At 46.2% G+C, this 27986-nt stretch overlaps 1 protein-coding gene across 3 annotated transcripts in view; it reads right to left on the bottom strand.

The window, feature by feature from the left end:
- The window catches only part of LOC135055003 (uncharacterized), a 122116-nt gene that overhangs the window by 66345 nt on the left and 27785 nt on the right, over nucleotides 1–27986 (bottom strand). For all 3 annotated transcript variants that reach the window (XM_063958549.1, XM_063958550.1, XM_063958548.1), the window contains 2 exons: nucleotides 9920–10413; nucleotides 1716–3750 (listed from right to left, as the gene is read on the bottom strand). In XM_063958549.1, the coding sequence (XP_063814619.1) occupies nucleotides 1716–3750; nucleotides 9920–10413 (2529 nt within the window). The remainder of the gene's footprint in view (nucleotides 1–1715; nucleotides 3751–9919; nucleotides 10414–27986) is intronic.

Genomic DNA, 27986 nt, shown 5'->3' on the forward strand with positions numbered 1-27986 from the left:
GTTACAATTGCTTCAGTGTTAATATAGCCTATTATACCATGATAATCACAGGCAGGGTACAACACATGCTCTAGTGTGAATAATATATAGGCTCAATAGCCTATTATACAGTGATAATAACAGACATTAATATAGGCTCAATAGCCTATTATACAGTGATAATAACAGACATTAATATAGGCTCAATAGCCTATTATACAGTGATAATCACAGGGCATGTTACAATACATGCCTCCAGTGTTACAATACATGCCTCACTATCATTAATATAGGCTCAATAGCCTATTATCTAGTGAATACATGTCACATATATATATACATAAACTGTGGCTGCTGTTCATATAAGTATTTTACATAACCTTGCCGCTGTAATCCGCCAGATTCCACCGCCCCCCTTCCCCCCGTGCTCCCTGTAACGCTGTGTCTCAGCGGGAAGCCCGGGAAGACTTGCAGGGAGGCTTTCTTGCCGAGCAGCGGAGGTCACCAGGAGCGCTCCGCTTCTTAGCGCTGGTGACTGACGGAGCGTCTGCGGGTGGACGTTGCTAGGCAGCCGGACGGAGCGGCGGCCCGGTTGTCACCTTCTTAGCGCTGGCAACTGATGGAGTGTCTGCGTGCTGGGCGGCCGGACGTAGCGGCTGGGATGGGCGGCCGGCCGCTGTATGGAGCGGCTGGGCTGCCAGACGTAGCGGCTGGGACGCTGTGGCGGGCGGATGTATGAGCGGCGGGAGCGGCATTACAATACTGACCCACATAGCGGGGCGGCAGCCTGCGCTGACCGCCCCGTTCCCCAGCCTACCTTACGCTCTGTATCTCCGATCATGGCTGCGACGGGCTTCTATGTGTAAGCTCCGTCCAGCTCTCCAGTCATGGCTGCGACGGGCTTCTATGTGTAAGCTCCGTCCAGCGCTTCAGGTCATGGCTGCGACGGGGCTTCTATCTGTAAGCTCCGTCCAGCTTGCAGGAGACAGTGGGCTGCCTGTGGCTGTGAGGGTGCTCTTTGTGAGGACCGACACGCCATGCGCTGCCTTGCAGCGGCACCATCCCGGACCCATGTTTTTCAGAAACTGGGAAGGGATGTGTAAAAATGAAAAAGTAAAAAGTAAAAATGAAAAATTAATAAAATCTTCCACAAAGTGTGGGAACTCCCACAAGCCGATGTTAGTGCTTTGAGCACAGAAAAAACACTGAGGTCGTACACTGAGGTACTCTGGGATATGGAGGGGTGGAGAGTTCTAAATTTAAATGTTCAGTGCCTTTGTTCTGCTAAGCCGTCCATATCCCAAGAGTACTCCAGTGACCCCTAGTGGATGAAAAAGAAATAGTTAAAGAATAGATTCATATTCTCCCCCGCAGGTGGCAGAACTGTGTGTTCTCCATGTGCACTGATTGTTCATTCAGCTTTACCATAACATTTGCACTATGGCTAGTTTCCAACAAGCTTCTATATGGCATTACTATTGCTGCTAGATGTGAGTTCTGGTTTATTTGTTGGTTGGTTGGTACTTTATCTCTCTCCAAGCTTTGATAAATCTTCCCCTTAGTGCACTGCATGAATAACTTGCGTGCAACTCCTCGTAAGACCCTTTTTCTTTAACAGCTACAGTATGCTTTCTATATAACTATGATGACACATTAATATAAACTGTACACAGTTTTGCTGATCATTTAAAGTTATAATCAAACATACAAAAGGAATCTAATAAGGCAAAACATACCTCCAGAAAGTCAAAATTTTCTTCATCTGGGGGCTCCTCTGGTTGTGAGGTTGTATCCTCAGCATCTTCAGCTTGGCTTCCATCTACTGTATGTAATTGTAATTTATGTTCATTTGATGTGATATCACTGTCCTTTGACTCTTCTAATTCGATATGTCCATTTATGTTTCTATCTAAATAAGCATGTTTGCCTTCTGGCACCTCCCCCTGCGGCTCCTCGGACTCCAGTTTATCTGACTCAGTATGACTTTTTATTTTATCCAGTTCAGTATCTATATGCCTTGGCTGCTCTGATGGATCATCTACAGGCTTAGGTCCTTCTTGATAGGACTGGCGAGGTTGTGGCTCTCCTGACTGTGACTGTCTGTGGTTTTGCTCCTCAGAGATACTATCTTTATGATCGAGCTCAGCCATTGCAGCATCCTTATAAGTTTGCTCTTCTGAATAACTGTGTTCTTGCTGCGAGTATTTATGTGTGTGCTCTGCTTCAGCTGAGTGAGTGGGTTTAACATGTTGTTCCACTGAAATATTAGGTTTAATGTTCATCTCTGCTGAGGGCATGATAATGTTTTCATGCCTAGTGTGCATTGTGTTTCTAAGTTTCTTCTCCTCTGACATGTCATTTATCTGCTCTAGCTCCTTAGGCTGAATAGCCTTATGCTGTGGTTCCTCTGAATAAAGCTGTATCTGCTGTGAATCCTCTGAGTGCTGTATATTTGTTGATTGTGTATATTTAAAATTTTGCTCCTCTGATTGTTCATGTTGGTGATCTGGCTCCTCTAAATGTGCTCGCTTGCTAATTGGTTCTCCTGATTGTTCACATGCCCTAACTGGCTGTTCTGATTGGACATACTTGAGAAGTGTTGCATCTGATTGTTTAGAAATGCTTTCCTGATCTTCAGATCTTTGAATTTGCTCATTTGATTGTACATAATGGTGAACTGGCTCTTCTGATTGGTTATATCTGTGAACTGGCTCATCTGATTGTACATAATGGTGAACTAGCTCTTCTGATTGGTCATATCTGCGAATTGGCTCCTCTGATTGTACATAATGATGAATTGGCTCTTCTGATTGGTCATAGCTGTGAATTGGCTCCTCTAATTGTACATAACTATGTGTTGGCTCTTCTGATTGAATATATTGATGAACTGGATCCTCAGACTGGTCATATCTGTAAACTGGCTCTCCTGATTGTACATATTGATGGACTGGTTCCTCTGATTGCTCATATCTGTGAATTGATTCATCTGATTGTACATAATGATGAACTGGCTCTGATTGGTCATAACTGTGAATTAACCTTTCTGGTTGTGTATAATGATGAACTGGCTCTTCTGAGTGGTCATATCTGGGAATTGGCTCCTCTGACTGTTCATATCTGTGAACTAGCTCTTCTGATTTTTCATAGCTTCTCTCCATCTCCTCATTTCTATGAATTGGCCCTTCTGATTGTATATATTGGTCAACTGACTCATCTGATTGTTCAAGTCTATGAATTGGCTCCTCTAATTGTACATACTGCTTATATGGCTCCTTTGATTGTGTGTACCTGTGATCTGGCTCTTTTGATTGATTGAATCTATTAGTGGTTTCCTCTGATTGCCTATGAAGTGGCTCTTCTAACTGTCGGTGCTGTTGTTCCTCTGACTCATTAGCTGCATAATCTAATTTTTCTAACGGAAGATCTCTTTCCTGCATCCTATTTGACTCATAGCTTTCTGGTTCAGAAAGGTTGTCCTTTGGTTTCCCTGTCTGACTGTGTATGACGTGTAACACTTCTGTATCTGTAGAACTGTGTTGAAGGTGCTTTGGTTTAGCACTTATGGCATGAGATTCACTTGATCGATTATATACATCTTCTGGAAGAAGGCTGTCATTTTCTTGCACATGTGATCCCATATACAGGTGTGGGATCTTCTTTGTAATTGCATGTTCAGGCAACTCCGACTGAACCTTTCTACTTGGATCATGAAGATGCACAGATGGTGGCTCAGAGTCATGGAAGGAAAGGACAGTCTTTCCATACACTGACCTAAAAGGGTTGTATGAATCAAAATATGAATAAAAGCATGTTCAACAAACATTACTTTTGAGAGAACATATTTGCATATGTATGCATTGTACAGTATAACATAAATTATAGATCAGTAAAATCATAGGTGATTTGTAATATCCCAAATTATAGCAGCGCATGTGTCAACCTTTACAATACACTTAGGTGTCTATGTACTAAGCCTTGGAGAGAGATAAAGTGGGTGGAGATAAAGTACCAGCCAATCAGCTCCTAACTGGCTATTTCAAACACAGACTGCAACATGGAGCTGATACTTTTTCTCAGTCTACTTTATTTCTCTCCAAGGCTTAGTACATAGGCCCTCATTCAGTATTGATCACAGATCTTCGAAAATTGCAAATGGGCAATTTTCAGAGATCCGTGCATGCGCAACGGCCATAGCGCATGTGCGCAGGCATTTGCATTACGGTCGCATCCTAAAAGGAGTTAGCTAACCTTATATTTTAGTTTTTCTTTATTTCCCTTGATCTGACCCATCTTCTGTACCTTCATATCACAGAGACGTTCTCAGACATATCCTTATAGTGGCAAATTCAGCTGTTGTTCAGCTCTGGAAGCCCCTCTTCCCCCACCCTGTCCTTGGTAATTAGTATAGTCTAGTTTCGTAATGGAAACCATAGATTGCCCTTACTCTACCTCTTCTTCCTCTCTTTATGAAGTAGTTTAGCTGCCATAAAAGTGTTATGAAAGAGAGGTACGGCATTCTCTTAATGACTTGCTCTGCGAAATACACTATTTTAGTGTAATTCATGATTTGGCTATACAGGTTGAGTATCCCATATTCAAATATTCCGAAATACGGAATATTCCGAAATACGGACTTTTTTGAGTGAGAGTGAGATAGTGAAACCTTTGTTTTTTGATGGCTCAATGTACACAAACTTTGTTTAATACCCAAAGTTATTAAAAATATTGTATTAAATGACCTTCAGGCTGTGTGTATAAGGTGTATATGAAACATAAATGAATTGTGTGAATGTACACACACTTTGTTTAATGCACAAAGTTATAAAAAATATTGGCTAAAATTGCCTTCAGGCTGTGTGTATAAGGTGTATATGAAACATAAATGCATTCTGTACTTAGACTTAGGTCCCATCACCATGATATCTCATTATGGTATCTAATTATTCCAAAATATGGAAAAATCCGATATCCAAAATACCTCTGGTCCCAAGCATTTTGGATAAGGGATACTCAACCTGTATTAATTTGCTGTTCCAAGCCATTCTTGAATTTGGGCCTCCTGGGCTATGTTTTATTTCCAGTTTAATGTTCTGGTATCCCACCTATTGTATATTTACTTGTCTGTAACATATCTACATGTGAGCTAGACAGTTCAGCAGGCGGTATCTAGGTCGACAGGGAAACTAGGTCGACATGACAAAAGGTCATGAGTTTTTTTTTTTAAATGTTCATTTTTTAACTTTTTCATACTTTACAATCCACGTGGACCACAATTGGGAACTGTAACCTATGCCGAGCGCAGTGAGTCACCTTACCCGAAGCATGGCGAGCGGACATGCTGCACTAATTGGGGTTCCCGGTCACTGTACGGAAAAAATTATACCAAAAAAAGTTTAAAAACTCACGTCGACCTTCTGTCATGTTGACCTACAGTCCCTGTCAACCTAGAAACCATGCTGACCTACTCACTGTCGACCAACAGTGGTCGACCTAGACACTGTCGACCTAAGTCTGGTCAATCCTCCATACCACACCCCACCAGGCATGCATCACCAGCATTTGAAGAAGATGCTAGTTTAGCTCCTACAAAAGACCTAGACAGACAGCACTCCACAAAAGAGCTGACAGTTAATACTGCAGTGAAGTTGTTACTTTAAATGCTATCTTTTTTAATTATAGAGCAGCAAGAAAGAAAAAAATAATCATCAATAAATGAAAATATTTATACTATATATCAGTGATGGGAACCCTTTGGCACTCCAGCTGTTGTTGAACTACACATCCCAGCATGCCCTGCTACAGTTTTAGCATGGCCAAATAGAAAAACTGGATTAGAAAATAGAAAAACAGCTGGAGTGCCAAAGGTTCCCCATCACTGCTATAGATGGTAAGGCAGAGGTAAAGTATGTTATACTTGCATACATGTAAAGTCTCCTTTACGGGAGAAACCCAGAGAGAGGATGCTGCTTGCCTCTTCTTGGGCAAAATCAGGTCAATAGGCCCCACCCCCAAAGTGTTGTGATTCGCAGGAGGGGTGGGGCTAAATTATGCAAATTCACATCTTTAGTCCCACCTCCTCCATACAGCGATGCAAGTATGATCTCCTCATCCTGCTTGCTTCACTAGGAAGCAGGAGATGCGGCCACTCTTATGTGTCTCCCACAACTTGCCGGAAAGTAGTAAAGTATGAAGTATGTAGAATTAAATTACAAACCAAAAAAGTCTAGGAGGAATTGAATATTTAGGAAGTGAGAGTAAGGGCTGATTCTGAGTCACACGCAGGCTGCACTGAATGCCGAAGTTTTTTTTGTAATTGTGCATGCGCGGACATTTCTGCAAACCCCTACAGCGCATACATTACACATAGTGCACGCACATAGGTAATCTTGCGATCGGTACAGATGGCACCAGAAATGCTTTAGAAAAATGATGGACGTTTCTGGGCAGTGACTGAGGTTGGCAAGGAGTGCACACAAAATTGGTCCATTCAGTGGGTGTGTTATGGGAGTGCCAGTGAAAGTGACTGCATTCCAAGCCACACAGCTGTGGGCATAGAAGGCTGAGGTCAGGCGGAGAAACTACACCTACAATTTTTGATGGTGTGACCAATAGTGGCGTATAAGGACACACCAATTGGTATTACAGTGTGCATGGACGTTAAAAGTGGCATTTGCATAAAGTCGCAAATGGGCAACTGCTAATAAACGTTGCTGCATGCACTTTTGCGTGTGGCACAGAATCAGGCCCATTGTGTAGTAATTCAGCACCCCTCGCTGAATAAATGTGTAAAATGTGGCTGACCCAACATTTACATTTATGATTGATGAGAAAGGGGCATGGTATCACTAGAGACAATATGGCCAGATCACATTAGAAGCCAGGGTTAAATGCAGGATTTCTGGAGGGGGGTTTCCAAATGTTTGATTTTAGAGCGATTGTCGCCAGCTCATGAAGGATGTATAATTAGCATGTAACAAGCTATAGTCTGTCCCAACCAAAGTGTGCAGGTTATGAAATACAGTGCATCAGACCTATGCAGGCCCAATGATCACAGCGAGCCACTTATCAGATTCTCTCTCCGGTGCAAACATTGAGCACTCAGATCCACAGACACACACAGCAGACTTGGTAGGAAAATCTGCTCCCACTGGGCATGTGCAGCAGCTCCATTCCGCCCATTATACTGCCTGTAGTGGCCGCTGTGGGGAAGGGGGTTTCTGAACAACTGGAAACCCCTCCCTGCGTCTGCCTATGGAAGCACTGGGTCGAGTATCCCCATCCCCCTTCCCCTCCCATGAAGCAATCCTTTAATGCTGCGCACACATCCAGCTGGCATTAAAAGTGAATCAATCAGAGGGAAATAGCTCTCAACTGTCACTGAATCACGACAAACGGTGGTGTGGGAGGTGTACTTTATGTTGTGCACTTTTGTGTTCTATTGGAACACAAAGTTAGTAAAGCTCTACACATATTTTGGTAAAAAAAATCTTTAATTCGTAGGCCATATGGCTTACTTTTACATTGCCGTCTATGAAGGATGTGTTATTTTCCACTTAGTTGACCAGTATATTAACAATAAATTGAAGCAATCTGTTTGTGTACATGGCTATTAGAGATCATGTGATCCTACCAGGGATTGTAAAATTGTGAAGACGAATATAAAATGTAATACTTTTCTTTAGTGTGCGCTTTACGCCTGATATTGTGCCATATAAAAATGTGTTCTATGAAATATAGCTTGCTGGGGAGATCATACATTTACTTGGAAGGAAAGCAGTATGAAGACGATTAAGCAGACAGCTGTTCCAAAGCAGAACATTCACCAATTAGTAACCCTCAAAAATCATCTTTACATTTTAGTAATGAAATGGAATTAAAAGTGGTATGTCTCTGTTGCCAAATAAAAACAATTAAATAACTTAGGGCGCTATCATTTATGGATCTCAGCCAGTAAAAACTGGATCTGTTTTAAATAAATTCTGTATTTATCTAACTGTATAGAATGTTAACTAAACAGACTATGCAGGCATCATTACATTTGCAGCAAATCTGCCCAATGTTTTTAAATAGTCCAACAGAGGAGGGGGCCAATGTGCAGGCTCCAGGTTGGCACAGCATTATGCCAGCACCTACTGTGCTTTACGCGAACTATGCGAACTACGCAAACATGGCAGGTTAAGTAATAAAACATGGGTGCATTGTGTGCGGTGCCCCTACTGGATACAGGGGTCCGTTATAGAAATGCCAATGGCCATGAGGCGTATAAGGATACAACTAACAAACTGGGTAAACTAAAAAGTCTGAGCTACTTTTCCACCTGGAGACATATCAGTCTTGGTGGATAATTTGCAATATGATCTGCCTTGCTGCAAACCTTAAAGCACTACGAAGAGTGCTGCCATCAGTCTTAAGCTGGCCATACACTACACTAGATCAACTTTCTTCATCCATCCAACTAGCTGGCTGTTTGAAATGAAAATCTGGTAATGTATGGGTGCAAATGACAATCATCAATTAACGCCTAAATGCTGGAATACAGACAAAAGCAGTCGTTAAGACAAGTTGTTTAATACAGATTTAGCCAACTTGAACGACCATTTTTCCACGTTTAGGAGCAAATTGCTGATTGTCACTTGCTCACATGCATTTCCAGATTTTCTTTGCAATTAAACGAGTAGTTGGCTGTAAGCTGGTCTAGTGTATGGCCAACATTAAGCACTACAGCATGAGGAGCGCTGTTACCGATTCCCACTCTATGCTTATTACACGTGGACCAACTCACATGGTGTTTACAGTATTTACCTTTATGTCACAAACTATTTACCACCAATTATATACTATAGTACTGTGTGCATGTGACATACTGTACTAATTTTTATGCTGCAATAAGTATTATCATGTATGTCAAGTACGTTACAGATGTGTCCTCCTAGGTCTAGCATCAATACGCCACGCAGCAGGAGATGCCGGGCACGAGTGAGCTAACTGGACCAATGCAATTCCGCTAGCATTGGGCATCCATTATTGCAGAAAATTCTTCTTAATCACAACTAGAGATGAGCGGATTCGGTTTTACTCGGTTTTACTCGGTTCTCAAAACGGCATCCGATTGGCTATCCAAAACACGTGACATCAGTGAGCCAATAAGATGCCGTTTTGAGAACCGAGTAAAACCGAGTAAAACCGAATCCGCTCATCTCTAATCACAACGCGACTAGGATGCACCAGGAGACTTCAGAACGTGATGTGACTAGGATGTACCAGGAGACTGTCCTGATTAATTTGATATATGACACTTGTATATCTGTGTGCCACCGGGTCTGTAGATGCAGCAGAACGGAACTTGGCATGGGGAAAAAGCCACGGCCACTGTATTGTAGCATTTTGTATGCAAATTCAGAGACTCAGTTGCTCTCAGATGTACAAGTGTTGCATATAAAATGAATCAGCACAGTCTCCTGGTGCATAATAGTCACATCGTGACTGTGACTAAGACACACTTTATAGCACAAAACACACCCAATGCTAGCAGAGTTCAACCAGATCTGGTGTGCCAAGAGGGCCGATTTGGCACAACTGCAGCAAAGTTATATGAGCCCACATCTGTATTTACACTATGCATTGTGCTTTGCACAGCACAATAAGTACTGTACATCCTTTATGTTGTATCACAAAGCGCACTGTTAATCCTTTTTTCCTATTTATTAACGATCAACACTAATGAAAAAATCTTGTCTGCAAGCACGATGTAAGTGCAATCTTTTTAAAAGAGCAATATAAGAAAAATCTGAATTTAAATTATATATATTGCAAAATACACTCAGTAAGCTTTGCTTTTTTAGTGAGAAAAGAAACTTGTGCTCAATATTTTAGACGACCTTTTGTTTCTTTTTTGATAAAAAAATCTTAGTTGAGGGAAAAATGAGAGATAAGTTATTACCTGGACTCTGCAGGGGAATCAATCTGTCTATGATCTAATTCTGATTTATAGGACATAGAATCCACAGTCAGCATTCTAGCATCAGCTTCCCTCTTGTTTAAGCTGTCATGCTCTTCCTCTACAATATCATCAGGTGTATTTGTGTCAACGTATTGGTGGTCATCTACAAAATACGACCTCTCTGTGTGACAAAGGGAATCTCTGTCTGATCGACAAACAGCTTTGATTTCCTCATGCTCGGAGTCAGATCTATCATCAGCAGCCTGTCTTTCATGCTTCTTTTCTGCCAGGAGACCATAGGTTCCAACGCTGCCAGTCAGTATAGGGTCTGTGGGAGCTGTGTCAGCGTTATCTTCATGCTGGCTCTCTCTATAAATCACATGATCTGTAACTTGTGTCCCTGCAGAAAATGGAGGTTTCTCTTTCACTTTGCACTTTACATGATTGCTTTCATCTGCCTCTTTCTGTACATTTGTTTCAGGTCTTTGTGCGGTCTGTAAGATACAAGTAAAGGAATATCATTTGACTAACAACAACTAACATGAGAATATGAACAAGCTTGACTATGGTCATTTAGCTGTATTTCTATGTTACTAGACACTTTTTTTTATTTAACAAATTGCCCTTGCTTGGTGTGTGAAATGTGTATGCTTAACCTAAGTTGCACACAGTGAATGGACACCTCTTCAACTTACCAGCGATTGGGACAATGCAGCCCCAATCAGGACAGATGGACAGAACCCTCATTTTGCTTAATGATATCTTAAATGTTTCCAGTCCCACGAGGAAGTATGGGTACCATCATTAAACCATCCATACCAACATCATTGAACCATCCATACCTCCCATTATCCTGGATTCTCATAGAGGGACCTCTGAGTGGCCGGGAAATGGGGTGTGGTGAACAGGCCGTGGCTTAATGCTAATGCTGCAATTGCGAGCCACGCCTCCTGTTTTCGTCAATGTGGGGGCATGCCCAGCGCTCTGTGAGCTGCTGGGGTGCTCCCAGCCCCTCTGTCTCCTGTGAATAGACGCATCATCTATTCATCGCTGAAGCAGAGCAGTGAATGACATACGGACTCCCAACTGCCCCCCCATTCCCCCACACACCCACCATGGGACACTATGGCCCGCGGGTGGGACAGCATAATAATTAACTCCAAATATGAATTTGGCATTTTAAAAAATGGCAAAGAAAAAGTGGAACTGGAAGATTTTATCACTGGAACTTTGCACGGCTGTCACTATACCGACAGCAGCATCCCTTCCGCCAGAATGCCGGCAGTGGGGCGAGCGCATCGAGGCCCCTTGCGGGCACGGTGGCTCACTTCACTTGCCACAGGTTCTATTTTCCCTCTATGGGTGTCATGAACACCCACAGAGGGAGAATCACCTACCTCGCTGGTATTCTGGCAGCGGCATTGTACCCCTGACGGGATTTCGGCATCGCTATTGTGACCGCCGAGATCCCGACGGGTGGTATGCATACACGCTCCACATACATCACACACACACACACACACACACACACTGACACACATTCTCCCTTGCACTGACAGACACTCAAACCCAAACCCCCTTTATGTTTCCTAGAAAGTGTCTGAAGTGTCAGTGCTGCAGCCTATACTACTTGCAGATACTTCTGTGTCTCTGCTGTTTCATTCCCAAAACAATGATTCATAAATTCCAGGCTTAGTGCTGAGACAGGATTTACATTTTCCACAAATGATGTATAGCTTTACATGGAACTGTTTAAGCTGTTATTAAGCAGTGCAGCATAAGAACTGATAAAATGTCCCTGTCTGTCATGAGACAGCTGAGATCACAATTACTGATGCTAGACAATCCAGATTCAAAACCAGTTCTTGTAAGTGATGTATAAGAACTGTGAATCTCTTGTCAGTTTATATAAAATGATCATTAGCTGAATTCACATGTGGTGGCAGAAGTCTGAATATGCGGTTTTGTCAGTATTCAGTAAAATATTCAGGGCCCTCCTGTGATTTGATTCAAGGGAAACCTGTTTTTAAGGTTACACTTTTGCCTGCAGCTTTCCTTACTGCCAAATATTACATATATTTTATAGTATTCAGTCCTAGCATGCTGCAGCATTATTCAATAGCATGGTTAAAACACCTCAAACAAAATAAGAATTTACTTACCGATAATTCTATTTCTCGTAGTCCGTAGTGGATGCTGGGGACTCCGTCAGGACCATGGGGAATAGCGGGCTCCGCAGGAGACAGGGCACATCTAAAAAGCTTTTTAGGTCACATGGTGTGTACTGGCTCCTCCCCCTATGACCCTCCTCCAAGCCTCAGTTAGGTACTGTGCCCGGACGAGCGTACACAATAAGGAAGGATCTTGAATCCCGGGTAAGACTCATACCAGCCACACCAATCACACCGTACAACTTGTGATCTGAACCCAGTTAACAGTATGATAACAAAACGAAGTAGCCTCTGAAAAAATGGCTCACAACAATAGTAATAACCCGATTTTTGTAACAATAACTATGTACAAGCATTGCAGACAATCCGCACTTGGGATGGGCGCCCAGCATCCACTACGGACTACGAGAAATAGAATTATCGGTAAGTAAATTCTTATTTTCTCTAACGTCCTAGTGGATGCTGGGGACTCCGTCAGGACCATGGGGATTATACCAAAGCTCCCAAACGGGCGGGAGAGTGCGGATGACTCTGCAGCACCGAATGAGAGAACTCCAGGTCCTCTTTAGCCAGAGTATCAAATTTGTAAAATTTTACAAACGTGTTCTCCCCTGACCACGTAGCTGCTCGGCAAAGTTATAATGCCGAGACTCCTCGGGCAGCCGCCCAGGATGAGGCCACCTTCCTTGTGGAATGGGCATCTACATATTTCGGCTGTGGCAGGCCTGCCACAGAATGTGCAAGCTGAATTGTACTACAAATCTAGCGTGCAATAGACTGCTTAGAAGCAGGAGCACCCAGCTTGTTGGGTGCATACAATATAAACAGCAAGTCAGACTTTCTGACTCCAGCCGTCCTAACTATATATATATATATATATATATATATATATTTTTAGGGCCCTGACAACGTCTAGTAACTTGGAGTCCTCCAAGTCCCCAGTAGCCGCAGGCACCACAATAGGTTGTTTCAGGTGACAACGCTGACACCCCTTTAGGAAGAAACTGGAGACGAGTCCCAGTTCTGCCCTGTTCAAATGGAAAATTCTAATATGGGCTTTTGTAAAACAAAACCGCCCATTCTTTTTGACAATCGCCTGGCCGAGGCCAGGACTAACAACATGGTCACTTTCCATGTGAGATATTGGTCAACAGCATGGTCACTTTCCATGTGAGATATTTCAAATCCACAGATTTGAGCGGTTCAAACCAATATGATTTTAAGGAATCCCAACACTATGTTGAGATCTCACGGTGCCCCTAGAGGCACAAAAGAACTGTATATGGAATACACCCTTTACAATCTGGACTTCAGGAACTGAAGTCAATTTTTTCTGGAAGAAAATCTACAGGGCCGAAATTTAAATCTTAATGAACCCCAATTTTGAGGCTCAAAACACTCCTGTTTTCAGGAAGTGCAGAATCGACCTAGTTGAATTTCCTTCGTGGAGCCTTCCTGGCCTTACCCACGCAACATATTTTCACCACATGTGGTGATGACGTTGTGCGGTCACCTCCTTCCTGGCTTTGACCAAGGTAGGTATGACCTCTTATGGAATGCCTTTTTCCCTTCAGAATCCGGTATTCAACCGCCATGCCGTCAAACGCAGCCGCGGTAATTCTTGGAAAAGACATGGTACTTGCTGAAGCAAGTCCCTTCTTAGCTCCCCAGGCCCTTAGTCCTCTGTGAGCATCTCTTGAAGCTCCGGGTACCAAGTCCCTCTTGGCCCATCCGGAGCCACTAGTATAGTTCATACTCCTCTATGTCTTATAATTCTCAATACCTTGGTTATGAGAAACAGAGGAGGGAACCCATACACTGACTGGTACACCCACGGTGTTACCAGAACATCCACAGCTATCGCCTGAAGGTCTCATGACCTGGCGGAATACCTGTCCCGTTTTTCGGGCGGGACGCTATCATGTCCACCTTTGGTCTTTGCCAACGGTCCACAATCATGCTGAAAAACTTCCCTATGAAGTTTCCACTCTCCCGGGTGGAGGTCATGCCTGCTGAGGAAGTCTGCTTCCCAGTCGTCCACTCCCGGAAAGAACACTGCTGACAGTGCTATCACATGATTTTCCGCCTAGCGAAAAATCCTTGCAGTTTTGTCACTGCCCTCCTGCTTCTTGTGCCGCCCTTTCTGTTTACGTGGGCGACTGCCGTGATGTTATCCCACTGGATCAATACCGGCTGACCTTGAAGCAGAGGTCTTGCTAAGTTTAGAGCCTTATAAATTTGCTCTAAGCTTATTTATGCAGAGAGAATTCTCCAGACTTAATCACACTTCCCTGGAAATTATTTTCCCTGTGTGACTGTTCTCCAGCCTCTCAGGCTGGCCTCCGTGGTCACCGGCATCCAATCCTGAATGCCAAATCTGCGGCCCTCTAGAAGATGAGCACTCTGTAATCACCACAGGAGAGACACCCTTGTCCTTGGATATAGGGTTATCCGCTGATGCATCTGAGGATGCGATCCGGACCATTTGTCCAGCAGATCCCACCGAAGAGTTCTTGCGGGAAATCTGCCGAATGGAATTGCTTCGTAATAAGCCACCATTTTTACCAGGACTCTTGTGCAATGATGCACTGACACTTTTCCTGGTTTTAGGAGGATCCCGATTAGCTCGGATAACTCCCTGGCTTTCTCCACTGGGAGAAACACGTTTTTCTGGACTGTGTCCAGAATCATCCCTATGAACAGTAGACGTGTCATCGGAAAAAGCTGCGATTTTGGAATATTTAGAATCCACTCGTGCTGACGTAGAACTACTTAAGATAGTGCTACTCCGACCTCCAACTGTTCTCTGGACCTTGCCCTTATCAGGAAAGCGTCCATGTTTCCTTTTAAGAAAAATCATCATTCCGGCCATTACCTTGGTAAAGACCCGGGGCGCCGTGGACAACCCAAACGGCAGCGTCTGAACTGATAGTGACAGTTCTGTACCAGGAACCTGAAGTACCCTTGGTGAGAAGGGCAAATTTGGACCTGTAGGTAAGCGTCCCTGATATCCAGTGACACCATATCGTCCCCTTCTTCCTGGTTCGCTATCACTGCTCTGAGTGACTCCATCTTGATTTGAACGCTTGTATGTAAGTGTTCAAATATTTCAGATCTCACCGAGCCGGTTGGCTTCAGTACCACAATATAGTGTGGAATACTACCCCCTTCCATGTTGTAAGAGGGGTACTTTGATTATCACCTGCTGGGAATACAGCCTGTGAATTGTGTGAGGGGGAGATGTCTCGAATTTCCAATGTACACCTGGGATACTACATGTAGGATCCCGGAGTTCCCTTGCGAGTGAGCCCCTTGCGTACTGAAACTCTTGAGATGACCCCCTACCGCACCTGAGTCCGCTTGTACGGCTCCAGCGTTATGCTGCGGACTTGGCAGAAGCTGTGAGGGGCTTCTGTTCCTGGGAATGGGCTGCTTGCTGCAGTCTTCTTCCCTTTCCTCTACCCCTGGGCAGATATGACTGGCCTTTGCCCGCCTGCCCCTATGGGGACGAAAGGACTGAGACTGAAAAGACTGTGTCCTTTTTTGCCGATATGTGATTCGGGGTAACAAAAAGTGGATTTTTCAGCTGTTGCCATGGCCACCAGGTCCGATGGACCGCCCCTTTATACGGCAATACTTCCACATGCCGTCTGGAATCTGCCTCACCTGACCACTGTCGTGTCTTCTTCTGGCAGATATGTAAATCACATTTACTCTTGATGCCAGAATGCAAATATCCCTCTGCGCATCACGCATATATAGAAATGCATCCTTAAAATGCTCTATAGTCAATAAAATCTTGTCCCTGTCAAGGGTATCAAAATTTTCAGTCAGGAAATCCGACCAAGCCCCCTCAGCGCTGCACATCCAGGCTGAGGCGATTGCTGGTCGTAGTATAACACCAGTATGTGTGTATATACTGTCATGATATTTTTCAGCTTCCTATCAGCTGGCTTCTTGAGGGCGGCCGTATCTAGAGACGGTAACGCCATGTTTTTATAAGCGTGTGAGCGCCTTATCCACCCTAAGGTGTGTTTCCCAACTCGCCCTTACTTCTGGCGGGAAAGGGTATACCGCCCATAACTTTCTATCGGAGGAACCCCACGTATCATCACACACTTCATTTAATTTATCTGATTCAGGCAAAACTACAAGTAGTTTATTCACACCCTACAAAATACCCTTATTTGTGGTACTTGTAGTATCAGAAATATGTAACAGCTCCTTCATTGCCCTTAACATGTAACTCGTGGCCCTAAAGGAAAATTACGTATGTTTCTTCACCGTCGACACTGGGGTCAGTGTCCATGTCTGTGTCTGTCGACCGACTGAGGTAAATGGGCGTTTTTACAAGCCCCTGACGGTGTCTGAGACGCCTGGACCGGTACTAATTTGTCCGCCGGCCATCTCATGTCGTCAACCGTCTTGCAGCGTGTTGACATTATCACGTAATTCCATAAGTAGACCATCCATTCCGGTGTCGACTCCCTAGAGAGTGACATCAACATTACAGGCAATTTGCTCCGCCTCCTCACCAACATTTTCCTCATACATGTCGACACACACGTACCGACATACAGCACACACACAGGGAATGCTCTGATAGAGGACAGGACCCACTAGCCCTTTGGGGAGACAGAGGGAGAGTTTGCCAGCACACACCAAAAGCGCTATAATGTATATAACAACCCTAGAAGGTGTTGTTTCTATATATGCGCTCTTAATATATCATTATATCGCCAATTTATGCCCCCCTTCTCTTTTAACCCTGTTTCTGTAGTGCAGTGCAGGGGAGAGTGGGAGCCTTCCTCACCAGCGGAGCTGATCAGGAAAATGGCGCTGAGTGCTGAGGAGAATAAGCTCCGCCCCCTTTTCGGCGGGCTTTTCCTCCCGGTTTTTTAATAACTGGCCTGGGTTAAAATACATACATATAGCCTTAATGGCTATATGTGATGTATTTATTTGCCAAATAGGTATTTATATTGCTGCCCAGGGCGCCCCCAGCAGCGCCCTGCACCCTCCGTGACCGTGTCAGTGAGCCGTGTGACAACAATGGCGCACAGCTGCAGTGCTGTGCGCTACCTCTCTGAAGACTGTGAAGTCTTCTGCCGCCTGTTTCCGGACCTCCGTTCCGCCGTCTTTCTTCAGCGTCTGTAAGGGGGATCGGCGGCGCGGCTCCGGGACGAACCCCAGGCTGACCTGTGTTCCGACTCCCTCTGGAGCTCAGTGTCCAGTAGCCTAAGACTTCAATCCTCCTGCACGCAGGTGAGTTGCCAGTCTCTCCCCTAAGTCCCTCGTTGCAGTGATCCTGTCGCCAGCAGGAATCACTGATTAGAAACCTAAAAAAAAACTTTACTAAATAGCTCCTTAAGAGAGCCATCCAGTTTGCACCCTTCTCGGACGGGCACAAAAACCTAACTGAGGCTTGGAGGAGGGTCATAGGGGGAGGAGCCAGTACACACCATGTGACCTAAAAAGCTTTTTAGATGTGCCCTGTCTCCTGCGGAGCCCGCTATTCCCCATGGTCCTGACGGAGTCCCCAGCATCCACTAGGACGTTAGAGAAATACAGAATATGTAGACTAGCATCCCAGATTTTCCCACATCTCTAGAAAATTGGGCAATCCAGGGACGTGACGTGATTCACAAATTCATTTCTTCCCTTCAGAACACATATCTCAGGGTCAGAGCCATCTTAATGTATTGGCAGACTGGGCAGCTGCCCAGGGCCCGACAATTCTAGGGGCCTCCGAGCAGGGGCAGGTGGTGGTCACACAATCATAGGGTGAGGCAGCATTCTCTACCTGCCTCCCAGGCTGCAACAACACAGTGAATGGCCGTCAGCATGCTGATCGGTGGATGGCTGGAAATATCCACAAATCAGAGGGCTGACAGCCATTCACTGTATGAAAGCATGTGGAGAGAAGGTGCAAGACCGTAGGAGGGGCATGTTATCATTTTTTTATAGGATCTTGTGAATGGATGTGGAGGTGACACAGTGCATTCGTGGGGAAGGGTCATGACAGAATTGATCATGAGTATTGTATTCATGCACTTAGCTTGCTGTTATTCCGTTGCAATACCCTTTATCTATAAGTCTAATTCAGACTGGATTGCAGCGGCAGCGATCGCAGTCTGAATTTTTTGTGGAGTGCGCCCAACGTAGGCTTGTCCGGGGCCATTGGGGAGTGGCGGATCACGGTGGCTGTGTGACGTCACACGCAGCCGCTGTGACCCGGGACGCGGCGAGTAGCGACCCGCAATGCGCATGAGCTGCACTGGCAGCGAGCTACTCGCCCGGTACAAAAGCATTGCCGCCATGCGATTCTTTTGCACCTGTGCAGGGGAAGGGGAGGGGGGGTAGGGCTTGACACGCGGCGTGAACTAGCACTGTGCTGGGCGTCCCCCCGCGTGTCAGAGTAATTGATTGTAGATGTGCTGTACATTTAGTACATCTATGATTAGATCTGAATTACCCCCTATATCCGATCTGCACTGTATTCAACTCGCAATGTGGCGGTTATTCAGAGTTGGTCGCAGATTTTGCTATCGCAGCATAGTCTGTGACCATACTACTCACATGCTGGGGGCCGCCCAGCATGTGTGGCTCCACCCCGCGATGCGATCGCAATTCAATTGCGATTGCATGGAATAGAAGTAAACCCTGCCTCCACAGCATGGCTGCATATGCAGGTGGTCCGGCGCCATGTTTCCTCTCGCAGGAAATGTCGTCATCGGGCCGCCCCGAAAAAACGGCCATGAGACGCCTGTGTTTCCTGCTCTCCTCCCCCCCCAACACTGTGTTGCCACCCCCAGACGCCCATCGCCTGTCAATCACCATTCGGTCGCATCCTTCCGGGACCACACCTCCACCCAAGGGGGAATATAATAGTGTGGCGAGCGCCATCGGGGCGAAGCATGTCGAGCGCAGCAAGTCCGCAGGGGACCTGCTGCACTCGCTGACGGCATTCCTGCTGTCGGGATTCCGGTGCCTGTCTCCTGACTGCCAGGATCCCGACCACCGGTAAAACATACTGAACCCGAATATCAAATTCCATTTAGATTTGCCCCTGTTACTCTCATCAAAAAATGTATGGCAGTTGCAGGGTTTACATGCAACATTTGGATGGAAGCTGGATAAGTAACCTGTGCAAGATATGGGGGGTAATTCTGAGTTGATCGCAGCAGGAATTTTGTTAGCAGTTGGGCAAAACCATGGGGGTCATTCCGAGTTGTTTGCGCGTTATTTTTTTCTCGCAACGGAGCGAATAGTCGCTAATGCGCATGCGCAATGTCCGCAGTGCGACTGCGCCAAGTAAATTTGCTATGCAGTTAGGAATTTTACTCACGGCATTACAAGGTTTTTTCTTCGTTCTGGTGATCGTAATGTGATTGACAGGAAGTGGGTGTTTCTGGGCGGAAACTGGCCGTTTTATGGGTGTGTGCGAAAAAACGCTACCGTTTCTGGGAAAAACGCGGGAGTGGCTGGAGAAACGGAGGAGTGTCTGGGCGAACGCTGGGTGTGTTTGTGACGTCAAACCAGGAACGACAAGCACTGAACTGATCGCACTGGAAGAGTAAGTCTCGAGCTACTCAGAAACTGCACAGAGAAGTCTTTTCGCAATATTGCGAATCTTTCGTTCGCAATTTTGATAAGCTAAGATTCACTCCCAGTAGGCGGCGGCTGAGCGTGTGCAAAGCTGCTAAAAGCAGCTTGCGAGCGTACAACTCGGAATGACCCCCCATGTGCACTGCAGGGGGGGCAGATATAACATGTGCAGAAAGAGTTAGATTTGGGTGTGGTGTGTTCAATCTGCAATCTAAATTGCAGTGTAAAAATAAAGCAGCCAGTATTTACCCTGCACAGAAACAATATAACCCACCCAAATCTAACTCTCTCTGCACATGTTATATCTGCTCCTCCTGCAGTGCACATGGTTTTGCCCAACTGCTAACAAAATTCCTGCTGCAGTCAACTCAGAATTACCCCCATGAATGGCTAATTTCTGTTCAAAAGGTGGTTACTCTTCAATATGTGGTTTGCAATGGCGGTCATGGCCGGATTAACAATGGGGCGGATGGAGCTGCAGCTCCAGGCCCCCCATTGAAAATAGGCCCACAGGAGTGACAGCAGTGACAGGAAAAATCTCTTTCCTGTCACAGACTGCCAGCGGCCATCCTCTCTCCCGTGCATCTCCTCCCCCGGCTCCAGCACTCACCTGAGATCCGTGCAGGCAGTGTGGTAGCAGCCCCTCCCCTCCAGTCTCTCCTTCACTCAGGGCCCGAGTCTGTCACTCACAGGCCCAAGCTCCCCCCGCCGGCCCCCTTACAGAGCCAGAAGCAAGAAGAGGTCCGGAAAAATCGGCGGCAGAAGACATCAGTCTTCAACAAGGTAGCGCACAGCACTGCAGCTGTGCGCCATTGTTACTCAGGCACACTTCACACTCCGGTCACTGAGGGTGCAGGGCGCTAGGGGGGGGCGCCCTGAGCAGCAATGTAAAACACCTTGGCTGGCATAAATACACCACATATAGCCCCCAGGGCTATATGGATGTATTTTAACCCCTGCCAGAACTTACAAAAAAGCGGGAGAAAAGGCCGCCGAGAAGGGGGCGGAGCCTATCTCCTCAGCACACAGGCGCCATTTTCCATCACAGCTCCGCTGGAAGGACGTCTCCCTGACTCTCCCCTGCAGTCCTGCACTACAGAAAAGGGTAAAAAAGAGAGGGGGGGGACTAATTTGGCGCAGTTTTGATACTAACAGCAGCTATAAAGGGAAAAGCACATTTTATAGTGGTATTCCTGTTTATATATAGCGCTCTGGTGTGTGCTGGCATACTCTCCCTCTGTCTCCCCAAAGGGCTAGTGGGGTCCTGTCCTCTATCAGAGCATTCCCTGTGTGTGTGCGGTGTCGGTACGATTGTGTCGACATGTTTGAGGAGGAAAATGAGATGGAGGCGGAGCAATTGCCTATTATACAGTTGTCACCCCCTGGGGAGTCGACACCTGAGTGGATGAGCTTATGGAAGGAATTGCGTGACAGTGTCAGCTCGTTACGACAGACAGTTGACGACATGAGACAGCCGGCTACTCAGCTTGTGCCTGTCCAAGGGTCTCAAACGCCATCAGGGGCTTTAAAACGCCCGTTACCTCAAATGGCAGACACAGACACGGATACTGACTCCAGTGTCGACGATGATGAGACAAACGTGACTTCCACTAGGGCCACACGTTACATGATTGAAGCAATTAAAAATGTATTGCATATATCTGATAATACAAGTACCACTAAAAAGGGTATTATGTTTGGTGAGAAAAAACTGCCTGTAGTTTTTCCTGTATCCGAGGAATTAAATGAAGTGTGTGATGAGGCGTGGGTTTCCCCCGATAAAAAACTGATAATTCCTAAAAGGTTATTGGCATCGTACCCTTTCCCGCCAGAGGATAGGGCACGTTGGGAAACACCCCCTAGGGTGGATAAAGCGCTCACACGTTTGTCAAAACAGGTAGCACTACCCTCTCCTGATACGGCCACCCTAAAGGAACCTGCCGATAGAAAGCTGGAGAATATCCTAAAATGTATATACTCTCACACGGGTGTTATACTGCGACCAGCAATCGCCTCAGCCTGGATGTGCAGTGCGGGCCTGGCGTGGTCGGATTCCCTGACTGAAAATATTGATACCCTAGATAGGGACAGTATATTACTGACTATAGAGCATTTGAAGGATGCATTTCTATATATGCGTGATGCACAGAGGGATATTTGCCGACTGGCATCAAGAGTTAGCGCGCTGTCCATTTCTGCTAGAAGAGGTTTATGGACGCGGCAGTGGTCAGGTGATGCGGATTCTAAAAGGCACATGGAAGTATTGCCTTATAAGGGGGAGGAGTTATTTGGGGTAGGTCTATCAGACCTGGTAGCCACGGCAACTGCTGGAAAATCCACATTTTTACCCCAGGTAGCTTCTCAACCTAAGAAGACGCCGTATTATCAGGCGCAGTCCTTTTGGCCCCATATGGGCAAGCGGGCAAAAGGCGCCTCATTTATGCCCCGTGGCAGAGGGAGAGGAAAAAGGCTGCAACGAACAGCCAGTTCCCAGGAACAAAAGCCCTCTCCCGCCTCCGCAAAGTCCTCAGCATGACGCTGGGGCTTTACAAGCAGACACGGTGGGGGTCCGTCTCAAGAAGTTCAGTGCGCAGTGGGCTCACTCGCAAGTGGACCCATGGATCCTTCAAGTGGTATCTCAGGGGTACAAATTGGAATTCGAGACGTCTCCCCCTCGCCGTTTTCTAAAGTCTGCTTTACCGACGTCTCCCTCAGACAGGGAGGCAGTATTGGATGCCATTCACAAGCTGTATTCCCAGCAGGTGATAATCAAGGTACCTCTCCTACAACAGGGAAAGGGGTACTATTCCACACTATTTGTGGTACCGAAGCCGGACGGCTCGGTGAGACCAATTTTAAACCTAAAATCCTTGAACACTTACATACAAAGGTTCAAATTCAAGATGGAGTCACTCAGAGCAGTGATTGCAAACCTGGAAGACGGGGACTATATGGTGTCTCTGGACATCAAAGATGCTTACCTACATGTCCCAATTTGCCCTTCTCACCAAGGGTACCTCAGGTTTGTGGTACAGAACTGTCACTATCAGTTTCAGACGCTGCCGTTTGGATTGTCCACGGCACCCCGGGTCTTTACCAAGGTAATGGCCGAAATGATGATACTCCTTCGAAGGAAGGGAGTTTTAGTTATCCCTTACTTGGACGATCTCCTGATAAGGGCAAGATCCAGGGAACAGTTGGAAGTCGGGGTAGCACTATCTCAGATAGTGCTGCGCCAGCACGGTTGGATTCTCAATATTCCAAAATCTCAGCTGATCCCGACTACCCGACTCCTATTCCTAGGGATGATCCTGGACACAGTCCAGAAAAAGGTGTTTCTCCCGGAGGAGAAAGCCAGGGAGTTATCCGAACTAGTCAGAAATCTCCTAAAACCAGGCCAAGTCTCAGTGCATCAATGCACAAGGGTCCTGGGAAAGATGGTGGCTTCTTACGAAGCAATCCCATTCGGCAGATTCCACGCAAGAACCTTCCAGTGGGATCTGCTAGACAAATGGTCCGGGTCGCATCTTCAGATGCATCAGCGGATAATCTTGTCACCAAGGACAAGGGTGTCTCTCCTGTGGTGGTTGCAGAGTGCTCATCTTCTAGAGGGCCGCAGATTCGGCATTCAGGACTGGGTCCTGGTGATACCGTGGCTGCGTTTGACGGCATGGCGGTTGAACGCCGGATCCTGAAGGAAAAAGGCATTCCGGATGAAGTCATCCCTACCCTGATCAAAGCCAGGAAGGATGTGACCGTGCAACATTATCACCGGATTTGGCGTAAATATGTTGCGTGGTGCGAGGCCAGGAAGGCCCCTACAGAGGAATTTCAACTGGGTCGTTTCCTACATTTCCTGCAAACAGGACTGTCTATGGGCCTAAAATTAGGGTCCATTAAGGTTCAAATTTCGGCCCTGTCGATTTTCTTCCAGAAAGAACTGGCTTCAGTTCCTGAAGTTCAGACGTTTGTCAAGGGGGTACTGCATATACAGCCTCATTTTGTGCCTCCAGTGGCACCTTGGGATCTCAATGTAGTTTTGGGGTTCCTAAAATCACATTGTTTTGAACCACTCTCCACTGTGGACTTAAAATATCTCACTTGGAAAGTGGTAATGTTGTTAGCCCTGGCTTCAGCCAGGCGTGTCTCAGAATTGGCGGCTTTATCCTATAAAAGCCCTTACCTAATTTTTCATACGGACAGGGCAGAATTGAGGACTCGTCCTCAATTTCTCCCTAAGGTGGTTTCAGCATTTCACTTGAACCAGCCTATTGTGGTGCCTGCGGCTACTAGGGACTTGGAGGACTCCAAGTTGCTGGACGTAGTCAGGGCCCTGAAAATATATGTTTCCAGGACGGCTGGAGTCAGGAAATCTGACTCGCTGTTTATCCTGTATGCACCCAATAAGCTGGGTGCTCCTGCTTCTAAGCAGACTATTGCTCGTTGGATTTGTAGTACAATTCAGCTTGCACATTCTGTGGCAGGCCTGCCACAGCCTAAATCTGTAAAAGCCCATTCCACAAGGAAGGTGGGCTCATCTTGGGCGGCTGCCCGATGGGTCTCGGCTTTACAACTTTGCCGAGTAGCTACTTGGTCAGGGGCAAACACGTTTGCTAAATTCTACAAATTTGATACCCTGGCTGAGGAGGACCTGGAGTTCTCTCATTCGGTGCTGCAGAGTCATCCGCACTCTCCCGCCCGTTTGGGAGCTTTGGTATAATCCCCATGGTCCTTACGGAGTTCCCAGCATCCACTAGGACGTCAGAGAAAATAAGAATTTACTTACCGATAATTCTATTTCTCATAGTCCGTAGTGGATGCTGGGCGCCCGTCCCAAGTGCGGATTGTCTGCAATACTTGTACATAGTTATTGTTACAAAAATCGGGTTATTATTGTTGTGAGCCATCTTTTCAGAGGCTCCTCTGTTATCATGCTGTTAACTGGGTTCAGATCACAGGTTGTACGGTGTGATTGGTGTGGCTGGTATGAGTCTTACCCGGGATTCAAAATCCTTCCTTATTGTGTACGCTCGTCCGGGCACAGTATCCTAACTGAGGCTTGGAGGAGGGTCATAGGGGGAGGAGCCAGTGCACACCAGGTAGTCCTAAAGCTTTTACTTTTGTGCCCAGTCTCCTGCGGAGCCGCTATTCCCCATGGTCCTTACGGAGTTCCCAGCATCCACTACGGACTATGAGAAATAGAATTATCGGTAAGTAAATTCTTATTTTAAATAATTTGCAAAAAAATGCACCACCGACGTTTCAGGGCTCACACGCCCCTTCTTCAAGGTGACACACAACAAGACTACAGTGAGAAGCTTACCTTAAGTAGGCAGGAATTACCGGCACCAGTGCACGGTGAGTCAAGCACCGCGTCTCCGTCCGCCGGCTTTGACATGATCACCCCCGCACCATCCGTTGCCTAGCTACAGGGTACAGCTGGGGACGCCGCGGTCTGACTAATCTCCCATAGAGTGCTTGAAACCCAGAAAGTGTGTATTTACTTTTTATACCACAGTGGGAGTCTCAACACTGGCCTAATACACACTTTCTGGGTTTCAAGCACTCTATGGGAGACGGAGTAGTCAGACCGTCCCCGGCTGTACCCCATCGCTAGGCAACGGACGGCGTGGAGGTGATCACGTCATAGCCGGCGGACGGAGACGCGGCGCTCAACTCACCGTGCACTGGTGGCGGGAATTCCTGCCTACTTAAGGTAAGCTTCTCAATATAGTCTTGAGGTATGTCACCTTAAAGAAGGGGCGTGTTATCCCTGAAACGTCGGTGGTGCATTTTTTGCAAATGATTTAAATAAATTTTTTACTTTTTTTCATTAAGCCTCTGGAGTGCCGCTGTTTGTTTCCCCTAGCAACGGGGGAACAGTGTTTGTGTATACCATTCATACTGAGGGCACCGGAGCAGATATTTGCTGGAATCCTTATACGCAGGGTGCCATCAGTGATCAATTAATGTGTAATGTGTTGAATAAACTGCGGCACTCCTAGTGAAAAAGTAGCATTACATCTGAGTCATGTGGCTTACGTTTCGGTGCCACTCAAGCACCTTTCTCAAAGCAGACAAAAGATGCCTGCTCTGGAGTGAGTCTGTCGCTTCCCTCCTCACGATGTATAAGAACCAGGCGGCACTCAGTGGACTTGGTGAAAAAATAGTGCTTTAGTCTGACAAAAATGCAATTAGGGCATAGCTTGCCAACGTTTCAGCGCCCGCGCAGGGCGCTTTTTCAAGGCTCTATGCTATAGAACAAACATCATAGAGCCTTGAAAAAAGCACCCTGCATGGACCCCGCATGCTCCAGTCCGGCGTGGAGTGTTGTCTTGACAACACGCGCACTGGGGGGAGGGACGTCATCGGCCGGGAACTCAGGAAGCGGTCCCGGAACTCTCCTGGAGCAGATGCCACAGGGAGGATGCCTTTTCACTGGCGGGCTTCTCACCTTTATAGGTAGGCACCTATTTCTTAATTTTGTTCACATCACGCCCATTTACGCAGACCACTCCCCCACACCACTGGTCATGCCCCCACATCATTAGTCACACTCCCAGCAGCAGCGCATAATAGGCCCTTTTGAAATTTCAGCTCCAGGCCCATTTGGACCTTAATCTGGCACTGATGGCGGTATGTTAATGTAATATGAGGTTTGCCATATCTGGGGGGTAATTACCGTCAAAATGTTTTTTTATTCCAGTGGGATATATGACTGGTGATAATGTCATAACCATTGTGTAGGATGATAGCCGTTATTTGAGCTAGTGTTGGAACAAAACTGACCCAACACTAGTACTCACCCTGAAAACACCTTTGAATTGCTGCACACTTTTGCCTCCAGAGCTTACATCACTGTTTGTGGTGAGATACTGTACCTTCACAAGCAAGTCCGGAAAACAGCAGTGCCATAACAAGGGGTGTGCGTCCAGTGCCACCATATAGGGCTTAAAGTTCAAAGCTGGGGGGGTGAACTTTACAGTCTTTACCCCAATGGCACTCCACCTCCGTATACTATCTACTTTGTGTAGTGTCTGGAAGTAGTACCCTAGTGCAAAGCTGGTGCCACCAGACACCTTCCTGCACCAGGGACATGCAGTCAGGGGAGGCAGAGCCTCACCTGTTATATTCCATTGAATATAGCTGATTATTACACTAATCTGTGTTCTAACACCGATCAGTATAAAATGATGCTATTACCAGTGGAATATGAATTTGCAGCACTCCGCTGCAAATGCAGAAAGCAGAAGAGAGGCACCGAGAGATCTGCCTCCCTCTAGCAATCAAAAGCTGCACGGAGCTGGGGGGTGAAGCCACAAGACAGGCATTAATCCTGCATTGAAAACAGCACCATCTTGAGGCAGCTCTGATATGCGTTCCTTGACACAGGCTCAAGGCATGCACCCTCAGTTATGCATACGCAATAGCTGCCTCACAGAGTCCCCCGTCTGTACTGCACTGAACGTGGGATACAGCTGTAAGGAGACAGCTTCCTCATAAAGATCACAAGGCAGGTAAACAACACTGAAATGCCTGATTCCCAGCTCTTTTATCACCATATCATCCAGCAGATACAAGGTTAACTGTTTACAGGCATTATTTATGTGAGGGCACCATGTGGAAAGGCCCCAGCAAACATATAGCTGGTCCCTGCACTGCTGCTGAGGACGAATACGTTTCTTTAAAGAAACAATCTTTTAAGGTACAAGTGTTTTAATAATTTTACTGTCCATGCACGGACTGTAAGACTCTTACATGGCAAGATTTTATGTGACACATTTCCAATTTGGTCCTATGTTACATATGGAGGTACTTCTCTAGTGGCATATAACACAGTACTGTCCACTATACTGTCTTTTGTAAGACTGTATTTATTAACGGGCTGGGTTCGGGTGACCGGCGGGATTCCGGCTGTTAGATGGCCGACAGGTAGCGAGCGCAACGAAGTGAAAAAAAAATTGGATTTTAATTACCTACCGGTAAATCATTTTCTCGTAGTCCGTAGAGGATACTGGGGTCCGTATTAGTACCATGGGGTATAGATGGGTCCACTAGGAGCATTGGGCACTTTAAGAAATCAATAGTGTGCGCTGGCTCCTCCCTCTATACCCCTCCTACTAGACTTAGTCCCGAGGAGACGGACCAATCCTGAGGAAGGATGTAACAGAACAGTGGTGAGATTCGAACCAGCACACACAAACAAGAGGAAAGCCATGCTAACCAAAACTGAACAGGAACAGCAACAGCTGAACTAACAACATTACTTAATGAAGTAACAGTGCAGG

Source organism: Pseudophryne corroboree, chromosome 3 (assembly GCF_028390025.1).
Source record: "Pseudophryne corroboree isolate aPseCor3 chromosome 3, aPseCor3.hap2, whole genome shotgun sequence".
Lineage (NCBI taxonomy): Eukaryota > Metazoa > Chordata > Amphibia > Anura > Myobatrachidae > Pseudophryne > Pseudophryne corroboree.